Raw genomic sequence first — 24,083 nt, 5'->3', positions numbered from 1 at the left:
AACCTTACCTTTCCATCTCTGTTCTAATCTGCTATGCTGCACATAATTCTGGACTGTTAAGTAGGAGCCCTGGGTTCCAAGTTAACCTATCACCCTTGAGAGATAATGGAGTTTGGACAAATCACTTTTCTCTTCTGATCCTTTGTGCACTTCTGTGTTAATTCAGGATTTTAGCCACTGTCTGGACCTGCTGTGAAATCAATGTGACTTTTATGAAAACACTTTTTTCCCTGGACTAAGGGCAGCCCTGTGGGAATTCTCCTTTTCAGCAGGCCAAATACTTAAGGTCCCAGCTAGAAATTTCCTTTCTCTGGGGAGAAGCAAACCTGAGCCCAGCTCCCTCATTATTGCCCATCTGGGACCTAAAAGATTTTACCAACCTATTGTGAAAAACCAAGACAGAATTAAAATGGAAACAGCATCTTATAAGGGAAAAATTATTTCTGCCCTTATGTTAGCATGCTGTTATTCTCTAATACAAGAGAGGTTTTCAGGTGGACTCAGGTCATCCGAAATGAGCCATACCCACTGTCAGTTCTGCATATGTTTGAATTAAAATGAAGATGGTTGTGCGCTGCTCTTCTACTGCTGATGCCTCCTCAGTGAGAAACTGAAGAGCGAAACGTTCTATGAGTTGCCCAGAAATGAGTTAGCTTAGAAATGAGTATCAAAACATAATTTGGGGGTTACCGATTTTATACTTTTGTAATTGCTTACTCAATGTTGAATAAGTAATCCCACAAACTAATTTTCTCACACCTTCCAAAAATATCAGTCAACAAATACCTTACAATGGACATTTTATTTCTGCAGGATCCCAGAATTTCCTGGTTGTGTGAAGTTTGAATTTCTGGATATCCCATGGCTGTTTAATTTTAGTTGTAGGTGTTACGGAGCTGAAAGTTTCCACATTCTCCATTCCAGGAGCTGGATCTTTTTGCAGCTTGCCAATGGTGAAGCCACCTTGTAAAGTGAGGCAGGCAGTTGTAAAAACTTAAGATCTTAGAGTTTGTCACTCTCCATTTGATCCATCAGTCTTGGGAAGATCTTGATGCCATTTTTCTGGATTTCCTTCTGTCTTGATGTGATTATTCTTCAATTGAAACTACTTTTTCCCTATACTTGTTTTTCAGACTCTGACAGACCATACTTTGGGGCAAAACCTGTGGTAAGCTCAAGAAAGGTTTAAACAATTATTATTATTATTATTCTGTTGCTGGGAATTGAATGGAGGGCCTCACACATGCTTTACTACTGAGCTATATCCCTAGTCCCTAAGCAATTACTTTTAAATTTCTAATTACAACATCAAGACTTCTGTGTACAAGCCAGGCCTCAGATATAAAAATCTCATCTGATAAAACATTGGCAATGAGAGGAAAGAGATGCCCATTTATTTCAGAAAGTTAGCTCCACTTATGCATTTTCTCAATTTTTTTATTCAGTTCAAAAACCAATTTTTTGATTACTCTTAAGAGAATTGAGGGGATCAGACTTGAATGATCAGCCACCAAAAACTAATTTTGACTTTTTAAGGAACTTTGCCCTCCTAGAGGATAAAAACACACTGTGCACATTATAATGCTTTTTGTGCCAAAGCAAGTTTTAACTCCAAAGCTTTATCAGCTTAAAAAAATCTTAATAAAGCTACACACACACTGATAAAGGAATAAAAATGGAAAGAACTGCATGTATACACTCACTATCCTCCCAAACCTAACTCTGCAAATACTACAGATAGTTTGGTACTAGTCTGGGGAAGGAGAAACAGTGTCCTCTGTGAGGAAGGGAAATGAAACTTTGCAGTGCTGGCCATGGTGACGCTGCTGTCCAACTTTGAGGAAGCTACTCTATGAGGGACTGCCACCTTCTCTTCAAAGATATCCAGGATCAGATACTGTTAAGTAGGACATTGTCTGGTCCATCATGTCACAAGAGTGCCCAAGGCCAACTTGATGTGCCTTACTTGGGCTAACCTCTATCCCCTCACCTTACTTCCTAGTTGCCCACCTTTTCTGGTGTGTACAGATATATCCATCCTCTGACCCGTTTTCTATTCTCTCTCTCTACATCTTTGGAACTATACATAATATAAGCTGTGACAAATCCAAGATTTCATGTATAGGTGACTATGTAACAGAAGTCATTTCAGTGCTCTATATACAGCAGATATTCCACATTCCTCCTTTCTGCAGTTCAAGAAAAACACTGCTCTCCTGCCTAGAGATGTATCTTTAAAGATGACCACTTGCTTCTGTATTTTCTCTTTGTCGTTTCTTGCAGGCCTCAAATCACTTATACGTCATTCTGTGATGCAGTGTGTCCCATGGTACTGTGGAATTTCCGAGCCAAATGGTTGAACACTACTGGTCTCCTCTTACACAGCACCTAGAGCTGGTATCCCCTCCAGCTTGCCGCCAAAATAACCTCAGGTCTCCCAGCTCCCCAGCGGATCCCAAAAAGTGTCATATTTCTGAGTCCCAGGTTTTTGGAATTTTTAAAGTTCTTCTTTGGCAGAATCATTATAAACCTAACCAGTAGAAGCCCAAGAAGCCTGGTGCTTCCCCAGACTTCAGCAAGCTATAGGGAAAAAGTTTCCCAAACAAATAGCTGGTAGCAGAATGTAGAGCTAACTTTGAAAGCAGTGCTGGTCCTATAGAATCTCTGGCAATGAGGAAAATGTCTTATAAATTACTGCAGTCCCTTACAATAACCATTAAGCTACATGTGCCTACTTGACACTTGAAATGTAATTATTGCTATTGGTAAACTGAATTTCAGATTTTTATTTAATTTAAATAAAGTTTAAATCTCCACAATGGTTACTAGAATGGTAACTAGAAAGAATAGTACAACCCTGAAAGAATAAGGTGTTGAGTGACTGACTTTTTGACAGTATTTTTATGAATCAAAGAGGTGCTCAAATATTTGGTGACAACCTGTCATTGGTTACTTCTATCTCCTATTCTTTTTAGCTCAAGTGAAAATAAAAACAAAATCAAAACAGTAACAATACAAAACCCACACTGCTTTACCACCAGCCTATCTTGAAAAGAACTAGTAATTTTTAATATATAGGTGTGGTATACTCAAAGATTAAGAAATAAACTAAAGCCAGCAAAACAAAGAATTAGAAAAATAGGCATATTAGAAGTTATTTATGTTTAATGCTTAAAAGTCTGAATGCACAAACAATCTACCATTATAGAAGTACTGGTGGTCAATACAATGCATTAGAACTATGTACAATGCACAGTTTAGTATCAAAATCTTTCTACACTGTAGAGTTTTACGAAACTGTTAATGACATCAAACACTAAGCACTTAAGACACCATTTTTTTTTCTGCTACCACATTAGGAACGTCAATGGACAGTCCATTTCAACTTGCAGCATCCATCCATTTCTAGTATGAAATTAAGTAATTTTCTACTTATACAATAAAGTTTATCTACACGGTTCTTTTGATTTTGATCCATAGCAGCAAAGGCACTATACATCAGCAGATCCACAGACTTAAAGGATTTTTTTTTAAAGCATTCAAACAAAAATAATAATAAAAAAAGAGTCACATATTATAGTTTAACAGCAACAACAACAACATAAAAGATAACACAATGTTTCTGGCACAATGGCACAGCTTGTGTCCATTTCAGGGACATCCAACTAAGACATGGAAAGAACCGGAGGTAAAGAAAGCAAGTCCTCATCCCAGGAGAGTCCATTGTTTGTGTTTTTCAGAGGGAGGTCTCTGAAAACTCTCCTTTGCTGTCCTTATTTTTGTAAAAGACTTGACTTGCACAGCAGTAGGAGTCCTTCCCTATCTGTGCAGATCCCAAAGAGAACACCACAAGGCAGCCCATAATTTCTCATAACAACAAAACTGCCCAGAGATATACATCTCCCCTTTGCAAAGAAATGTGGCAAAAAATCCAGAATGGATTAAGTTCTCTCTTTGAGGCCCGATTAAATTTGTTCATCTGTTTATAATACAATAAAAAAGGGAATTAAAAACATTACAAATATACTTGTCAACAAGTCAAAAAAAAAAAAAAAGAAAAAGGAAAAAGTCTAATTACTTTTATTGAATATAATCTAAAGCTATAGATGTACTGGTTAAAGTTGTCCAAATGAACTCAAATGAATATGACTTGGTCTGTCACGTTCTAATTGTTCAGCCAAATTTCAAAACATCTTTAAAATAAGTAGAAAATAAAAACATAAAACCCAGTAACACAGCAACATATTGCTTCCATGTGTAATTATACATTTCACATCTCTATACAGTCAATAGTCTACATTTAGTGAGATTTTTAATCGATAATTTTTAAACCTTCCTTTCCCCCACTTTACCAAAAAAGAGGGGGAGGGGTATCAAATACAATGCACCTTCATCATCAATGCAGGAGCAGACAGCTTTATTTAGTCAGTCATTGTTAGAAAGCCTTCTTTAAACAAAATAAATATATTACAGGTATAATACATAATTAAAGATTCCGTTCACTGTTAAGTATGCTTATTCCATGTTCTTCCAAGTAGATAGCTGAAGATTTGGTATCACAGGTTCTTAATGAGTATTCACAATTCAATAGCGAGAAGGAGGTGGGAGAATTGGGGTTAAGGAAGGGGATTAAACTCCACAACTGCAATAAGTATCTGAAATTCTTGGTTTTAGATGTGGGAGTGGGTGGGGTGAACAAAAAAGGATGAGAGCGCAAAGTGCTACAAGGAAAAGGAGTCCAATTTGAGTGAAGATTTGTCCTTAATAAATAACTTCATAAACCGTGGCTTTCTTATCCCCAGAGCCAGTGACAATGTATTTGTCATCCACAGAGATGTCACAGCTAAGCACCGATGAGGATTCTTTGGACTAGGAAAGAAACATATAATCAAAAATGTTAAATACTGAAAGAAAAAACCATGAGTACTGACAGGCAGGACTGGAGGACTTGCAGTAGATGCAAAGGCAATGTGTGCTGTGGAGCAAAAAGGAGCCTCAATGGGGACAGGCAGTTACAGCATCCCCGAAAATGGCAGAAATGGATCAGATCCATTCTTTAGAGACATCTCACCAGGTTAGCCTGGAAGCTCTTGCCCTGGGGAAATCAGGGAGGCAGGCAAGTCAGTGGTATGACCTGCTTTGCTGATGAAGCGAGGCCCTATTTCAAATCCTATTCTTCAGTGAAGAGTAGGGCTTTAGTGGTATGGAAGCCCCTCAACCTCTCCCAGATAGCCTGGATCTAGGTGGAGCTGCAGAAGAGCAGACATAACCACTTATCACTCAACCTGTCTGAGCCTAGCTTCCTTCAAAGGCAAAGAGGTACAGTTAGTTTACCTGTCCTACCATCTCAGGGGGATGTTACAAAGTACAAGCAACATGGAAAATGGCAACACTGCATCTTTTGAGATAGAGAATATAAAATTATCTAGTAAAAAAGTCCAATATTTCCAGAGTAAAAATATAATACAAACTTACAATAGTTGAAAAAAATACCACTGTAAGCATTTTGTATACAATGTTCAACTATGCCAAAAGGGTTCAACAGTAACTGAATGGTGCTCACTACAAAACAAACAAACAAACAAACAAAAAACCCACAGGATTTTACCCAGGACTCTTGAAGAATACTTGGAATACTTAAATTTTAAGTTTCATGACAGCAATAATATGCTACTTTTTTGTCCTACTGACTATTTTGCATGATATTTTCACTCAATATATTTTGGATTCAACTGAATTGATCTACTCATTGATGACTATATATCACTAAGTCAAGGAAACTGCAAATGTATTTTAATTCTAAAACGAATACCTTATTAATACCATCCTAAATACAGAATATTTTTTTTTAAAAAAGAGTCTTTATCTTGCCTTCTAAATCCTGACATACCAATAAGAGAGGAGACATACTGTTTGCATGTATTTATTTGCACCACCTCTATAATTTGTTCCTTCTACAAATAATTCCATAAACTACAAAATTTGGTTCCACTGAGTCAACAGGAAGAATAAAAATTTATAAAATTAACTGACAGTTATTTAACTTTTCTTTAACAATCTTTGAAAAAAAATCAAAGAACTAATGAGGGTATTAAAGCAAAATGCTCAAGTTTTAAAATAAAAAATTTATGGAAAAACACATGAAAATTACACAAAAGATCTACTAAAATCTCCACTAACAGGTAAAATTAGGGATCAAGGCACGAAGAGCGGGTACACCACGTACAGCCTTGGTTCCCGGTTCAGAGGCACTGGAGAAGATTCCCAGCTCCAGGGCTTGTGGCCATGATGCTTAACTTCCTTCAGGCAGCTTCCTTCTCTGCACATTGAGAATAATATTAGCTCTAAACTCCCAGAACCCTCATATATATATATTATTATCTGAGTGTATGCACACAGCATGTGGTTAAACCACTGCTGTGGAGTGAGCACAAAATACGTGGTTGCTACACAAGTTAGGTGTTACCTGGAATATACTGGCCCCATAAGGTGTTCTCCAGGCATTCAGAAGGTTGTCCTTTCCAGTGCTTACAAACCATTTGCCTACAGAAAAAAGTTTTGAAAAGGGAGTGTTGGTGTGAGTTGGTCAGATACCTGAGATTTGTTTTACAGAGCATCAAACTACTCACAGAAACTCATCCCATTATAACCAACAAGTTTCTTTTAACTTCAAAAATAAAGTCTATCCTCCTGAATTTAAAGATTCATTTATACTTACGATAAGGATAAAGTAGATCAATGCAAAAAATTTACATGGCATCCTATGGAAGGAGGCACGAATAAGGATGTAATACAATTCTGAAGAGGGGCACATTAATGAATCAAAAAACCTGACTTGGAATGAACGAACAGCAGTACAGAAGGAAAATTCTGGTTTACAGTCAAATGAACAAAAGGGGCTTGCTTACCACAGTGAGCAAACTTGAGTGACAGCACACAACTCTCATGAAGATGTAGCTGGTATTTGTCCGGCTTGGTAACATGCAAAACTTCAACATTACTGTTTTCCATTCCCACTGCCAGCCACTCTCCAGTTGGGCAGTATCCCAGAGAAAAGATCTAGAATTAAAACAGGTAGACAAGCTTTTTAACCAGGAGGTACTACTATATCTTCTGGTGGTACTACTTAAATTATGAAGGAAATCAAGATAATATGAATTATACTGAAAGAAACTAAAGTAACATGGATAATCCCAAAGTAATCTACAATCAAAAGGTCCACTCCATCTTTCAGCATGTCACGTTTCATAAAACTTCTAAAATGTTACAGGTACACAGTCAGTACCTGTGAGGTGAAGTCATGTTGCTGCAGCTGCCGCCCCTCGCGCAGGTCCCAGGACCTGACTGTGTTGTCCAAACCGCCCGTCCAGAGCTTGGTGCCATCATTAGATATATCAATACAACTGGCTCCATCTGTGTGGCCCTGGAATTGTCTGAAAATATCAAGATGGAGGAAAACCCTTTAAAAGTTAATTTTTAATTGAAATCAATTTGGAATTCCCTGGTGATCAATTTCAGTGTAGTTCTTATCAATAGATTTCATTTTGGTTTATTATGTTTTCTAATTATTCAATAATGAAACATATACAGCTGGTTCTCTGTACCCATGGGTCCCACATCCATAGTTTTAAATTAAAATTTTAATAATTTGTCACTAGCATCTTAAAATGGACCCATTCTTAATAACCATCCATGAATTGAAAATATTCAGGGAAAAAACCTGTATTTGTACTAAACCTATAGACATTTTTCTTGGCAATATTCTCAATGTGTAGTGATTATTTACATTGCTTTGGATTTTATAAGTGATCTAAAGATGATTTAAAATATGTGGAAATATCTGCATAGGTCATATGCAAACACTATGTCATTTCACATAAGGGACTTGAACATACATGGATTTTTGTATTCTCTGGGGTTCTTAGAACTAATCCTCCATAAATACAGAGATGGTTTTAGAAAGGGATTTAAATTTTGAGATGATGAATTCATTACACTTTTTATTTTATTTTTTAAACACTTAGAAAGTTCTCCAAATTCTTCTTACATGAAAGCATGAATGATAATACACTGATGGAAAAGTCTCTCTCACTGAAATTAAATAAAGAAAACACACCAATGTGTGTGTGAACTTTATCAGAGATAATTCTGAGACTTGTTCTATGAGTATGATATGAAAGATGAAAGAGGCTGTAAGGTTTTATTTCCCTTTCTGTAGAGAGCTGGGAATGGGGAAATAAGTCCTGCCAGTGAGATTCAATGCATCTGTGGGTATCTGTGCAGAATGAAAAGGCCACACTCAAGGAAGGAACAAGAAAAGACACCCAGAGTGCCCTAGGAATCACTCCTGGCAAAATGTACAACACAGACCATGGGGGAAGGAAAAGTCAGAACCAGTTCTAGCAACAAGAGTGATAACATTTTGTTTTTGGAATTGTAAACAGACTTCAGTCCTTCAAAATAAGAGATGTACAGTAAAGGCCTCTTCTTTTTATATACTCATTTTGCCTTATAATCAGGGTTTATTATAACCTTCTCATATTATTTAACTGATCATACATACTCTTGTTGGCTGATAGGTGCTGATAGCTGGAGATCATTTCAGAGATTTACCTACCAATATTGACCCTACACAATCTCATCTCATTACTAAGTAAAAATTGGCATACAGTCTATCTATCCATACAGGTAAGCTAAACCATGTCAGAGTGAGCAGCACCCAAAATGGTGCTTGGACCCATGATAAATGCTAATATTTTTTGGTGAAAGATTAAATGCATCAATACTTAAGATAGTACCACTGAGTCTTCTCAATGAGGAACTATTAACAATAGAGGTTTGTTAGCAAGTACAGATGGTAAATTAGAGATGTCCAATGAGCTCATGAGGTGTTGGGAACCTATGTACATTATTGTCAAAGTGACCTCATTTGGAAAAATTTAAATTGGTGATGCTCAGTTTAATGGCAAGAAAACAACTTCACATTTAATAATTTAAGCAATATGGAAAACATGATTTTAAATCAATAATTTGTCACTAGCATCTGAAAATGGACCCATTCTTAATAATTTTTGGTAAAATAAATATATTCCATTTATTTAGACACACACACAATGCTGGAGCAGAATGTGGTAAAATTAGCTCCTACCCACAACCTAGAAACAAATCCTGTTGACTTACCTCACCAAAGTCTGGTTGTGTAGGTCCCACACAGCGATGTTGCCATCACTGCAGCATGAGAAGCAGACCTTGGAGTCAGGGCTGATGGCCAGGGCATAGCATGCTGGGGCTGAGGATGTCAACTCTGCTTTGATACGTGGGGTTGGAGCTGCCAGGTCCCAAATGGACAAAGTACTGGCTTCCCCTCCAACAATTAGGGTGCGACCATCAGGGAGCAATCTGCAGGAACGGATGTAGTTATCCCTGTTCTGTAGAAACAAAAACCATCAAGAGATTACTCAAGAGGAAAGGAAAACAGCATTAACATGAGAGCAGAAATCCATAAAAGTATTGAGTTCCCTCCTTGTTTAATGAGCCATTTATACTTATGACAATGATAAAGTAGATTAATGCTAGAGAATTACATGAAATTAAGGAAGTACTTAAACTTGATCTACAAAATTTAATACTGAGATATTTAATCTTAATTAGCATCAAAATGCAAAGATCTACACCCACTCCCACCACCAACACCAAATTAACCAACTGCTTGTATCATTTGCAGAGATACACATGCACACTATTGCAGAAGCTCTTATAGTCCTAAAACATCTAAACCTGGAATGTTGGCATACTGTCCACTGCTGCTGTCATGCTACTACAGCCAAGATGTTAGGGGTCAAAGACTTGAGGACATCTGTTCCCTCTGCCTGGCCCTGCATTATATAACTAAAGAGAAACAGGGGTTTGATAAAGCAGGATCAACTGAAGACAAGATTCAATCAAGGAGTGTTAAGTGACAGAAACAAAAACAAAAACTTCCTCCTAGTTCATGAAGTTATGGGAATCTAAGATCATTTAATTATGTTTAATTGACGTAGCCTTCTGCTTTAGCAAAAAAAGGCAAAAGATTTTGTTGGCATAAGGGAAGAAAACCAGGCTGAAACTTCCTATGCAACTGAAGGACAAATACCAAGATAACAGCTAATGGGGGTTATAGTATTTGCCACATGACATATAAGTTACTTTTTGCACTTGAATATTTGTAGTAACACTTTCAGAGAAACCATGTGTGAAATCCTGATTTTCTTAAGCCCCTTTAACCAAGAGGAAAACAAGTGGTTTGCCTTTTCCACTGGGAGGCAGGATTAATGAGAACTGTAATACGCATGTATTATGCATCAAGAACTAGATCATTCTGCGTCAGGAACTGAAAGAAGACAGGTCTTTAGGATCAACTACCCACCTAGGATCAGTATTTTATGGTTGGATCATATACAGCTCTCCCACTAAGCCCTTACTGTGTTCTGAGTGAAGGTCTAAGTCCGGTTTATCCATGTTCACTCACCAGACAGTCAAGCTGAGAGACAGGACTCTTGTTGCCAGGGTGGCTGATGTCCCAGACCTTGACACAGCCCTTGCCACCCGTATACACGTGCCTCGTGGGGTTGCTGATGGTCACTGCACACACCACTTCACCATGGTTAAGTGTGTTGATCTGGCGAGCGTGTCGGGGGATTCCAGGTCCAATAAGGGCATCGGGAGGAAAGGGCACAGGCTGCATCTGACCGTCTGCACTGACATGGAAGGAGTAAGCTCTAGGGCAATGAAAAGAAAAAAGATAGGAAAGAGAATGTAAAAAATGTTATTTAACTATTCAGTGTAGTGAGAAAGAAAACATTGTCAATGCCACTTGATATGTGTGAATAAGTCAAATTCACCTACTACAGTGAAAATAACAAAAGTTTCAAAGTTATAGAGCATTAGAGCCATGACATCTCAGGCTGTTTACTAGCTCCTATGTGACATCAATTATTATTATTTGCCTCTCTGAACCTTAGCTCTACTTTCTAAATGGAAGAGAATGCACCTATATCTCACAGAGAACTAAATAAGAGAATCAATATCAAATATAGTAACTACTCTTTCAGGGGCACTGTAAAACTTGCATTGCCTTTGGGGGGAAGGGCTTGATAACAGATTTTTGTGTATAGCTTTCTAATCAAGTGACTCACTAATAGAAATCAAGATAAAATTATGAACCTCTAAGGAGTAAGAGTGTCTAGCACAGATGTTAAAATTTCAGATGTGCAAACATTTTTTGAAAAATAAAGTCCCATCTTAACACCTTGATCAGACTTGACAATCACAAATCCTAGTCAATCCAAAAAAGCATCCTGTGCAGCCCCAAAGGCATACATGTGAGTATCTGGAATCTCCATATTCAGTTCATACCCAGTGAAAACACTTCGATTATGAAAGCATTCGGTCTAATAATGCAATTAATTGAAGTTAAAGCATCTCCTTCAACAAACTCACCTCTATTTTTAGGGCACTGAACTCAGGAAGGGGACATGTGAGGCTGCAGGCATGCAGGTTGGACTTCTGAAGGCAAAAGATGCCAGCAACAGGCTCCCTGGGGGTTATCATGGGCCATCGCCCATTTTGGAAATTGCGTCATTATATTTTGGCATGGAGTTTAGGAATGTTGTTTATGGGAAGAAGTTTTACAAAAGATAAACCAAGTGAAGGGCTTTTTCTGGGTACACAAAGGATAGAAGCTTGAATTAAAATCACTGGGAGGTTTAGGATGAAAGTAAGTTTATTAATTACCTCATACATGCCAGGTACTATCAGGTACTGGGGAATCAGATCAACAAAACTGACAAAGTCCTTATTCTTACACTAACTTACATCCTAGAGGGGAAAACAGGTACTGTAAAAGCATATTAAATAAGTTATATTAGGTAGCAGTAAATGTCATTAAACATGCATAGAGAATTTCAGATAAAAGAGATTAAAGGTGCAGAGTAGTCAAAGGCACCTTTGTGAGGAGGCGGCATGGCACATGAGCTAAGGCCTGAAGGAAGGACACAGGCATTGTACATATTTAGGGGAAAATGTGCAGACAGAAGGAACAAATGCAAAGGTCCTGGGGTAGAACTAAGAAAGTAGGCCAGAATGCATTCACAGAGAGTGACAGAAATTGAAAAGAGGGGAAGCAGACATGTTAATATAAGGACCTTGTTAGCTGTTATGAAAAATGTGATGAATCTGAGCCAAATGGGAAGCCACTAGAGATTTGAGTAAAGGACTCACAAAGGAGACTGTTTTGAATGTTATAACAATGTTAACACAAAGTTAACACTTTAAATGACCATTCTGGTTGCTGGGTGAAGAATGTCTTGTAGGTGGTAGGATAAAGAAGCATGTCACTAGTCAGGGCCTACTACACAGGAGAAGTCATTGTCTAGGGCGTGGGAGATAGAAAGTTGGGAATCAAATTTGAACTTCAAAGGTTCTGGCTGGGTAGAGGCAGAGAAGGTTATTCTGGATGAGACGTTTAGATTCTGGCGGTAACAGAGTCCACTTAGGTCAGCCATTCATGAGAGATGAGTTGGTCTGATATAAGAAGTTACTGGGGAACAGTCCCTGAGGACACCAGAGTCACCAAAACAACAGCAGGCTCTGAGCAGAAGACTCTAAGCCATTGTCAAGTCTTAGTAAATTGGTAAAACCCAACAGGGTGAAAGACAAGGAAGAGTCAAATGGCACCTGTCTGAAGAAAGCAGAATTTTCACAAAGGGTAGAGAAGTACCATTCTGAGTGAATCTAGGGAAGTGGGCATAGGAGAACCATAGCCTTTATTACCATTAGCACTGGTCCTACAGATTGTGGGATATGAAAAAAATGAAAGGTCATTCCCGGCTTAAAAGACTCAGGAAAAGGGGTAGGAGAGAGTCAGGTTTCAGTTCAGACAAGGAAGGGAAAGCAGTGATGCTTGCAGAGAAAGGCTGAGATTCGAAGGGATGGTGATCCAGAAAAAGGCTAATTGATTTAGCAATTAAGAGGTCATGAAGACTAAATCTTAAAGGAAAGAAAAGGAAGGTTATTTTAAGTTCAGATGGCGTTATACATTCTTAATGATAATTTGTCTGAGAAGATATCCCCTTCTCCCCTCTAGAATCTCTAAAGAGCCTGAGAATTTAAATAGTTAAGAAATGAGACACACACTTTCCTTCAAGGTCTTCATTAGGATATTCTTCAACTTAACTACTCTGGGAGCACCTACTACTGTCCTGGCACTTTATTCTTAGAGAAGCCAAATGAACTTCAAGAGCCAGTTGCATGAAGGATATAATACAGCTCTTTGTTATCAGTATACATATCATATTCAGAACTAGAAAAAACATATTATCAAGCTCTTTAATGGATAATTAGCAAAAAGTACTGCACTATGCAAGGGAAGTCAACACTTCTAGGAATCAAAGAAATTCAGGCTCAGAGAATTATTTTTCTCTCTATAAAATTAAATGCCTCCAAAATGTAGTTAAGTACTTCCTACCCATGTACTATGATAGCAAATTAGGCAAGGAACCTGGCCCTGCCAACATATGCCTTATAATCTAGGAATAATGAGAAAAGTACAAAACTGGCTACAACACCTGGAGATGGGTTTTAAAGGCTGGAAGGATTTCACCAAGGAGGGAGGAAGATGGTGGTAGGAATAGCAGAAGACAAGCACTCCAAAAGGATGAGGTTAAACGACCAGAGAAATCCCTGGATTGGGTATAATCCAGGAATTCATTTATTTTATTTATTTCTAAAATCATTCAACAATGTGTTTGGAGGAGTTGGCCAAAGCACAGTCTGACAAAATATAGTAGATATTTATTTTACCATGTTACAAGGGGAGAGCTGAATTTCTGGCCTAAGAACTTCATAGATATGATTCATTAAAGGATTTTTTGAAGAAAAAGAAACAGGACATTGCTAGGACAAAGCCATTCAAAGAATAAACTTTGTAGTAAGGAACAGAATGGTGCTAGTTTGGGTCTTGAATGCCCTCCCCCAAAGTTTAGATGTTGAAGGTTGGTCCAGCCTATGGAGTTACTGGGAGGTGGTAGAACCTTTCAGGAGGAAGAGCCAGGTAGGAGGAAGTTAGGCCATTGGGGGAATGCCTTTGAGGAGATATTGGGATTCTGGCTCCTTCCTATCTCTCTTTGCCTCCTGCTGCCATGAAGTGAGCAGCTTCCTTTATCATGTGTTCCCACCATCACATCCTGCGCCTCAGTACAGGTTCAAAAGCAATGGAACCAACTGACGATGGACTAAAACCTTGGGAACTTTGAGCTGAAACAACTTTTTCCTTCTTATCAATCTATTATCTCAGTATTGTGTCACAGTGATGAAAAGATGATTAACACAGACGAACAGAAGAAATAAGAAATAATGGTTCTGATAATCTAAGCGAGAATATTAGGGGACCTGAGTGCAAGGATGAAAGTTGGAAGTAAGAGTGGATGTTACATCCTGTAGGAGTTAACTAACATGATTTGAAGAGAGAGCCAATAACTGAGTTTCTGTGAATTAGGAAATCAGAAACATCAGTTATGGGGAAAAGATGAGGGTGAATTGGGAAGGAGGCCTAATATGCGATAGTACTTGGTGAATATAATGAACTTGAGGTGTAAGGATGTCTAGCTGAGAAGTCCAACAAATAATCAGAAACAAGGCTGAAGGGAGAGGGTTTAAGGAATCAGACTAATAGTGGCCCACATTTTCCCACAAGCACATAGCATTCATCTATACATGTGAATACACAGCAGGTGAATTACAAGAATAAAGAGTAATTTATCCAACAGATAGGGTGAAGGAAGCAGAAGACAGCTGAGACAAGTTTAGACATTCTGACAGAACTATATTTCAAACTATATAGGCACTTGCAATTATCTCTTTTTAAAACTTGTGCACTGAGGTTGTTTTATTTAAATCATCTTTCTATGAAGACCAAGCATATTTAAAGAAGGTTCTTGGCCTTCCTACTTCCACCTCACTAATGAGGACAAGTTGTTATGTTGCCTTAATTTCTCTGACTTTGAAATATCTTCAAGTTTTCAACACCTCATAGGATGGGACTAGACTTTGAATTCGCAATTAAAAGCATAACTGTTGTACTTTATACAGTATAATATAAAATTTGGTTCTAGAGAACCAAATTAGATCACCCGTACGCCAACCAGAAAATCACAGCTATTGGAGGTTTTATTATTTAACCTGTAACCTGTTTCTTTTGAAAATCTTTATAAAAACAAACAAATGCAACAACAAAAATATTTCTGAATCATGAGCAGCCTGAAACCCATAAACCTTTTGCTACATTTATATGCCATATCCCATAATACAATTAGTACTGTCTAAGTCTCATTTAGGAAGCAGATAAAGAAGAAAGTCCACTTTTGTTCTACAGAGATTAAACTGTGCAATCATGCCAATCACCTGAATAAATAAGAGGATCTAATGTAATTATCAAATAAATTCTACTTTATTCATTACTTGGGACATGCATGCATTATAAGTTTTGATAATATCTACTAATTCATTTTGTAAAAATTATTTGGACAGAGATGCACAACTGTTTTAAGTCTTTGTGGAGAAAGGCAGTTACCTTTTGAGTATATGTGGTGACGAGGCTTTTGGGTGATTTAGTATGTTATGTTCTAACACTTTATAAGGGTTTCTGTTGAAAATATGCACAAAACAAGTTTCATAATTCTAATTCTGTATCTTATGATCTAGAGAGTCACATAAATGTTATATTCTTTTATGCCAAATAATCTATAGTGAAACTGCATTATCTCTACATGTATAATTGAATGTGGATTTCTGTTTTGATGCTGTTACATGAAGACATACCAATAGAACATATGGAATTCAATTTACTCAATCCAATCTTCCTCATCATTTCTGCCCCCTACAACACACTGTATCTTCTTTTGCACAAGTACTTGAAAAACTAATACTCTGGGGCAAACTTGATAATATACAGAACAGGAAATGATACTGAAGGTGACTAAACAACCACCACATTATCAAGCACGGTGTTGAATATGTACATATTATCAGAATGCTCAGTCTCATTCCTTCCTGTTTAAGAGGTATCATCTCTGGTACACAGGAACTGAATGGAGCTGACAAAGTTAAGAAACTATGGGTAAAGTCATCCTTCCTACTCAACATTTAAACTTGGGTCTGTTACTTTCCTGAAACCTGACTCTGTCAACCACACCAACTAAGTACATATATTATATGCTTTTTGGTTTTCCTGGTGAAGAGTTGTTCGCCAAATGCATTAGGTGAAACTCCATCACTTGCAGAAACAAAAATTCTCAACTTTCTTCTAATCCATCAACTTACCCAAAAAAGTGTTAAAATTTTTATAATACAAGAGTCAAAACTGGAGGGAGAAAGGGAACTAGCACAAGGCTCAGAAGTACCATGAAAGTTATGGTAGTTTTCACTAGTCCAACTCCCAAACCAAGTCTATCACTATTTCTTTAAATACAGACAATACAATTACAGACCTGTGCCTCAAGGCAGCAGCCAACAAGGCAAGAAGCCTCACTTCACTGCTCTAGTGGTCATATACTTATTTAGCTCTGGATGCAACCTCTAATTACCTTTACCATTTAATGGTAAATATGCAGCACCAGAAAAAAGGGAAGGCAACTCTTCCCTAAAGGCCCACCTCCATTTATCTTACCAGGTCACATGGAACTTGTAGGTATTTCAGTTGTTATTTGATTAATCCTATGACCTTGTTATTTAGTCGCCGTGTGAAATAGATCAAACTTTCACCTTCAAATATATCAAGAGTTCTTGGTCAACAAGAATCGTCAGCCAGTCAACAACTATTTGCAGAACACACACAGGTACACAGAATTTTATGGTAATTGATATTTTACCTTCAACTCTCAAGGAACTCCGTCTAATTTGCCTTGTTTCCCTTATTAATACATCAAATATTTACTGAGCAACTTGGATATGGAACCAGCACTGCATTTGATGCAATGGGGGAAGTTTAGGGTAGAGTTTGTAGTGAAGTTTATTACAGGAAGAGCCAAGATGCTTATTGATCAGATGAAAAGTGAAGAAAGGGTCAAAGTCAGACATGTTCAACACTGAGAGGGCAGGCCACACTGGGAAAAAAAGAGGATACCCAGGAAATACCAGGTGACAACCAAGTGTCCAAGTACATAGCAGTAAAGAAACAAGCAAAGAGGGGCTAGAGAAAGAAGGAATCAGTACATATTCATTCATTCTTTGAATAAATTTATATCGTGATCATCAACTATGAACTAGGTACCATATAAGGTACTGGAATTCTATAACTGAACATAAAAACGTTTTGTTCTCACATAACTTAAATATTTAAGCAGGGAGAAGTATATAAAGGTTATAAATAAGCATAAAGAGAGTAGAACAATAGGGAGGAAGGGTAAAAGAGATATTTTCAGACAGAATGCTGAAAAGATTGCATCTAAGAGACCAGAAGTGAGACAGCAGCATAAAAATGTGCTGCCAAAAGACTAATAGAGTAAATGTCCTGAGGTAGGCAAGCCACTAGGGAAGCTGCTACTGAGGTCTAGTATGGACAGCAACAGAGACTGAGGAGGTGCCATATATGTGGCACGTATCGACAGAGAGGATGCCAAAGAAAGAACTGATGAGGATAAACATATATACATTACTAACAAGGCAATGAGGGTCTTCAGGAGATGTTTCCCAAAACAGAGTAGTAGTAAAGCCAGCTGGGATTTTAAAGGTAGAGCCAGCACTACTGTATAGTGAAATCTTCGTATCCAGGAATATAAAGCCAATTAGCAGAGAGAACTGAGCTTGGATAGTTAAAAAAAAAAAAAGTGAAATAAAGACTGAAATGAGATATTGTGAGATTACAATGCTCAAGTGGAATGTTCAATGTTCCATCGAACAACCAATGGGTTGTGTTTGGTCTTTTATAACTCAAAGGCCTAGTTACAACAGAAACAACCAACTGAGCAAGCCACTTTTTCCAGAAACAGAACTGAGCATTCAGACTGCCCTTATTTTGTTTCAGCCTTTGAAGTTTGGCATGTCTTTTTCCTACATGTTCAAATTTTGAGCATCCAGGTTTGCAGATAATAACAAGGCTTCCTGAACAAAGAACCCCCTTAAAATCATCATTAGACATGGAGAAGACCTGACTACTCGAGCTGCCTCTGCAATTTGCGTTTCCATATATAAGCCTGATATTTTAAATGGAAAGTACAAGACCCCAATTTATCCCATCTTTTCTTGTTCTAAGAGAAAATAAAAAATACTTTGCAAGGAAGAAAGTATGAACAGTCCAATGTTGTCCAACTCTAAAGGGCCAACAAGGGGCTGGGCTTGGTATATAATTAGTACAAAATGCACAAAGGTACTCACGGTTTTCCTCCTGGAATGCCTGTCAGATTTGGAGGGATTGCTGGCACACGCATGTGATGGTGTGGATCAAACCCCACCTAGAATATTTCCCAGGGAAAATGAAAAAAGTGAACATAGTTAATATTAACTGTTAACTATAATTTTATCCTACTCAATTTCTTTTGTAAAACATACAGAAATAGATCCTTTGAAAATATAAGATTTTAGATACACAGAAATATTTATTGATGAAGTGACAGGATGTTTATGATATTACAGTCACAAACTTGGGGTGAAAAAAAAAAACGATACTAATGATTACTGAAGTCCATGACAAAAACAAGAGGTTAATTACATTCACTACACTATGTCTAATTTATAGGTTAAACATCTCCAAAATACTAATTTAAAAAAAGAAAATAAGAATCACTTTCCAAAAGAAAACAGATCTTAAGATATAATCATATGTAGCTTATTTACAAATACATCAGACCTCTCTGTAATACCTCACATTATACAAACTACACTCACATACAAATATGGATGACAATCCTCTGAGCTCTGAAATACTGTTTTATAACAGCCTGCAAACGTACCACTGGAGATCTTCCATAGGCGGCAGCAGCAGCGGCGGCAGCAGCGGCTGCACTCATTTGCGGGGAGATGTTGTGCAGTCCAGCATAGGCAGCTCCAGGGCTGGTCAGTTCTCCATTCATTCCAGCATGGGGCACAATCCCAAATGGGGTTGGATATGGACAAGGTACAGCCATTGGGGTTCTTAGGCTGGATGCTGCAGACCAACATGTAAGGAGAAAATAGATTAATGAAGAATATAGGAGATAATATTGAAAACATTCTTACTAACATGCTTAAAAAATTACAATCCACAGTTCAAATGAACTAATTTTAATATTCCCCAAGCCTTCACAGGGGTCCATTTAACCATATTGCATTGATTACCTACTATGCACCAGATATGGTTAATGACTTGGCATAGGTTAAATAACTTTGTTTAACAGCCATTCAATACTGGCTATTAGTACTTTTAATGTATTACACTATTTAAGTTGCTTTAGATTCTTTAAAAACAGAAACATAAATATAACATAGGAAAACATAACTCACCCAAAGGATCCACTCCTGGTGGTTTTCCAGGTACAGGCCTTAATCCAGGAGTAGAGTTACTGCCTGGAGTGGGTGCATCAGTTCGGGGAGTAGGGGTATTGGATTTCGAAACAGGAGTAGTAGATTTTTCATTCTATCAAGAGATGTAATGAAATAAACCAGCCATGAGAACATGGTTTTAAATAATGATATTAAGATGAAAAATAGTAAAGGGAAAACAATAAAGAAAGGAAGAATAAAACTAAAAGTGGTTCTTTAGTTTGGATCTTTTCTTGCATTAATTAAAAAGATCTAGCAAAAAAATCAGACCCATGGTTCAGGAACACATGAACTAAAGGGGACCTAAGAGAGAAGATCATTTCTAGTAGACAAAGGCTTCAAGAAAGGTGATAGATAAGATAAATCATGATGTCCTAGCAGATGGGCAACTTGCTGGTGTCTTTGGTTTAAGACTGGTTAGACTTCTGAGTGAATTATTCTTGCCACCAGAGGTTCCTTGTTTAACAGGTCCCCTTAGAAAAGACTTGAGCTTGACTTGTCATAGAAACTCAGAGGAGTTGTTATTTTAAAAAGAAGGCCAGAAGGCCAGAAGAACACAGACACAACAAAACAAACAAACAAAAAAAAACAAAACAAAACCCTAATCTAGCCTTCTGCAAGGTACATCTTCCTTATTTGCAGATAAATTGTAGAACTTCCTTTCCTTCAGCTGTGAATTCAAAAGGTTATTTGATTTCTTTTTTTTTTTTTTTCTCTTGTGGTGCTGGGGGTTGAACCCAAGGCCTTGTGTATGTGAGGCAAGCACTCTAGCAACTGAGCTATATCCCCAGTCCAAAAGATTATTTGAAAACTGCATTTAGTTGTGGTTTTTGTTTTGTTTTGGTGATGTATTACAAGTAAATAACTGCTAAGAAAAAGATGTACCATGCAAAAATGCAATTCATTACAAAGCCACAGGAGGAGGTATAGAGAGATTATCCTGACTTGTGAACAGTTCAATTCTGCACTTGTGACTTGTGGTGTGAATCAAGGTAGACTTTTGTAAATGACAGATTATTTTTTAGATAGCAAGGGAAAATTACTGCAGCCATATGTAGTTTGGCAATTCAAAGCTAGCAAACAAAATCACATCAAAGCCCCAAACTAAGTTTACCATAAACCACAGCAACAAAACCATCTCTTTATCCCCAGTGTATATTTTTCATCTAACACATATTTCAATTTCTCCCTATCCCTCTCCTATATTTACAAAAAGACTCACAAAGCAAACACTGAATTGTTGACAAGTTAGTAAACTCATTCTGCTCCAAAAATACTTTTGTCAATTAAACTTTACTGAATATACATATACATTTGTAAATCAAAGTCCTATAGAAAAATGTGAAAAATACAAAAAAATTGAAAAAAAAATCAAAATCAAACCCAACTATTGTAAAACTAGCAATACAAAAAAAAGATGGAAAACAGCAGCTTACAAGGCTAAGTTCTTTGGATTTGGAGGAAGGAGTACTGCTGGAAGATGCAATGGAGGCAGGGCTGATTGGGGCATCTTTCTTGAGCAGGCGAGTCTTGTCCAGGCCATTCTCCCTAGGGGAATGTGCTGGGCTCCCCCGAGGGGAAGATGGATCCTACAAAGGAACACCAAGGGTAATAATGCTCACAGTACATTCATGAGACTGGGGTCCCTGGGTGTGGTTATTTCTAGCTGAAAGCATTTAACAAAAGTACAAAATGTTCTGGAATAGGTAACAAGTTAGTTACACTGACAATGCCAAAGAAAATATTCAGTATGGAGCCCCCCCCCCCACCCTCAAATAACATTTATGGTATTTATTTAAAACAAAACCCCAAATCAAAACCCTACTAAACTTGAAGCTGGTTGTCAATGAGATCTGTAGGTTGACTACAGATTCACTGTGGTCAGAGAGAGACATGTCATGTACTTCACAGACAAGAAGAGCAACAAAAAATAATGAATAACATATAAACCAGTAATACATATTTATTATGTAAAAACAAGTGGATCTATTTAAAAATAAGAACACAAATTGGATGGTAATAATATGAATACAAAAAGGTCTTTGGTAGGAGCAGGAACTACCATAAACTTACCTCATTGGAAACATCAACCACCAAGTTGTCATCACTCTTCTCACCATCACTGTCCTGCATAGACAATTGAGAAGCATTACCTCCTCCCACAGCCAAAAAGAAGAAAAAAGCTAGCTTGATCCTGGATGGCTCCAGATTAATTCCTCTATATCAATGTTAAATACCTTACAAAGATTATTTTCTTTAATCTTCATGGTGATGTTAAGAGGTAGATAATGGTTTCATTGTCCAGATTAACAAAAAGGATGATGGCTTGCTTATAACTCTGAAATGGAGGCTACAGAGTCCCATGTCCAAGCTAAATTGGGCCTACAAATGGGTATGATTTGGTCTGTCACTGTTTAAAAAATGTGACTAAGTAGATATATAAACTGGGAGGTGAAAAAAATCCAGATTTTCCACTTCTCATGAAGTCTGTGAATAGGCCGTGCCTTGGCTCCAGTTTCCATTCAGCTTTCTACCTTTTCTTATGTAACCTACTAGAGAAAAGTAGGTTTGAGTTTCAATTCAAAGTAGAGACATTTGGTTATCTCTGCAAATTAAATTTCGCAAAATCTGATACATCCTTAGCACATGAGTCTATTGAGGCATTTTAACTAATCTTCTGATTTTACATTTCTCCTTAGAGTTTCTAGCTAACCACAGAAACTTCAACCTTCTTGAAATACACTGGGGAAAGTAAATATACATACAAATAACACAGAACACCCAAATCTCCTATTAGCTGCTGAGTGAAGCACTGTGTCCTCTCATACACACACACAGGACTTCAGCTAGCCAAATGAGACAGAGTTATAAATGCAATAAATACTTTTTCTCTTAAAAGGTATTATCCTGTGTACTAGTATTGGCTGGTAATAATCAAAAGGTAGAGATGCTGCTGATAAAAAGCAATGCAAGTTGGCCTTCCCCCAAAACAAAGGTGAATGAACTTACATAACGAGCTGCTATTTCTTTCTCTTCAGTTTTCTGCTTTTTGCTTTCTGAGGAGTAATCTGTGGAATTTCTGTGCTTTTCAGCACCTCGGAAACTGGCTGATGGGGATACTGAAGAGCTCTGGAATTAGAAAGGGAAGCAAGGTTGAGAAGCATTGATTATCCATTTAACAGCTTTTATTTATTTTTTAAAATGCCTGAGACACCCCACAACTTTTGTTCCACAGTATATACTTGCAAAGCTATTAAGAGGAGACAGGAGAGAGTGCAGGAGATGAAAGTAATAAGAAAACAAAGGCAAACAGGGAAAAACAATGAAAAAAATACAAGGGGTAAGGGAATGGGGGAAAAAGAATAAAAGAAAAGAGGAGGCAGAGGGAGGAAGAGTACAAACCAAAAAAGAATGGCAGGGAAGAGTATAAACTTAGAATGAATTTGGTCTTACATTTGTGTTTATACTATTTAAACCCAAAGTTGGGAAAGGAAGTAGACACAGGAGAAAAGGTAAAGAAGAAAAGGAGACAACGTTTGTTGGTTAATGGGACACTCAGTACTTTAAAAAGGAAGAGGTAATTTTTAGGGATCGGAGCAACTAAAAACAGTGGTCATGTGACATAAAGGTCATATTTACAGAATTTTACTCAGTCCTACATCTTGAGAGCCTGGGAGATGCAGAGGGGCAGGAAACATGAACTTCATTCCTTTTTGACTCCTAGAGCTTGCTCCTTTTATTTTAATCTCTGGAAACCTGAGAAGAACACACAGGCTTTCATAGTAGAGAAAAGGGTCCATGCCTGGGGAGATTAGTCTGAGGCCATCTTCCTTTATCTATGCTATTTCAAGAAGCTCCCAACTGGAGAAGTCCCCCACAGAAAACAAACACCAGCAAGGAAATCTGAAGCCAGATAATGTTTCTCTTTGCCATGAAGTCCAGATGGTTTACTGAGCATATTTGGATGGTATGAAAACTGAAAACCATGGATAAAGAAGATAAAACTGGAACTACCATTAGCTAGTGACTATGTTACAGATCAACAGAAGAGCTAAATAAAAGTGAGGTGTGAGAGGGAGCCAGGTCTGGAGCAGGACTGCCCTGTTAAGGACGGATGGATAGTAAGGCATGAGTAGCAAAGTCCCTCAGAGGGGCACAAGGGCAGAACTCCCAAGGGTGAAATTAACCCAGCCTGGTTAAGAATGGACTATTTCTGGAGGGTAGGAGAAAAAATATTTGGAAATAAAATATCTAAAGAAAAACGTTCTAGGAAGAAGAAGAAAATCACCATGAGAACATCTTTGCCTGGCATCCAAAATCAATTCAGAAAAATTTTCACTAGAGCTCTCCTCACTTACAGCTTTACTTATCTCATATAAAACTAACTCTTGAAAACTTTTTGCTTTATTTTATTTGGTTGGTAATAATTAACATTTATAAAGATGTACAAACATTATGAGGGCCTTTAAATTAACTATTGAAGACAGTTCGGTTTCTAGAATGTTTGAATGTAAGTTCCATTTTATTTCCAC

General features: G+C 37.5%; 1 protein-coding gene across 9 annotated transcripts in view; it reads right to left on the bottom strand.

Moving 5' to 3' along the window:
- Window positions 1–3,104: 3,104 nt before the first annotated feature.
- The window catches only part of TLE4 (TLE family member 4, transcriptional corepressor), a 143,251-nt gene continuing 122,272 nt past the window's right edge, over window positions 3,105–24,083 (bottom strand). For 3 of the 9 annotated variants that reach the window (XM_081281004.1, XM_081281008.1, XM_081281009.1), the window contains 12 exons: window positions 22,561–22,680; window positions 21,625–21,678; window positions 20,988–21,140; window positions 19,513–19,645; window positions 18,984–19,177; window positions 18,409–18,485; window positions 10,508–10,757; window positions 9,181–9,428; window positions 7,286–7,433; window positions 6,909–7,059; window positions 6,467–6,543; window positions 3,105–4,869 (listed from right to left, as the gene is read on the bottom strand). In XM_081281004.1, coding sequence (XP_081137130.1) covers window positions 4,762–4,869; window positions 6,467–6,543; window positions 6,909–7,059; window positions 7,286–7,433; window positions 9,181–9,428; window positions 10,508–10,757; window positions 18,409–18,485; window positions 18,984–19,177; window positions 19,513–19,645; window positions 20,988–21,140; window positions 21,625–21,678; window positions 22,561–22,680 — 1,713 coding nt within the window. In that variant the 3' untranslated portion in view covers window positions 3,105–4,761. Of the gene's footprint in view, window positions 4,870–6,466; window positions 6,544–6,908; window positions 7,060–7,285; window positions 7,434–9,180; window positions 9,429–10,507; window positions 10,758–18,408; window positions 18,486–18,983; window positions 19,178–19,512; window positions 19,646–20,987; window positions 21,141–21,624; window positions 21,679–22,560; window positions 22,681–24,083 lie in introns of those variants that run through there. The other 6 variants (XM_081281002.1, XM_081281006.1, XM_081281007.1 and 3 more) reach the window with 4 other exon arrangements.

Source organism: Spermophilus citellus (assembly GCF_964194105.1).
Source record: "Spermophilus citellus genome assembly, chromosome: 2".
NCBI lineage: Eukaryota > Metazoa > Chordata > Mammalia > Rodentia > Sciuridae > Spermophilus > Spermophilus citellus.
This window is presented reverse-complemented; position numbering and strand designations above follow the sequence as displayed.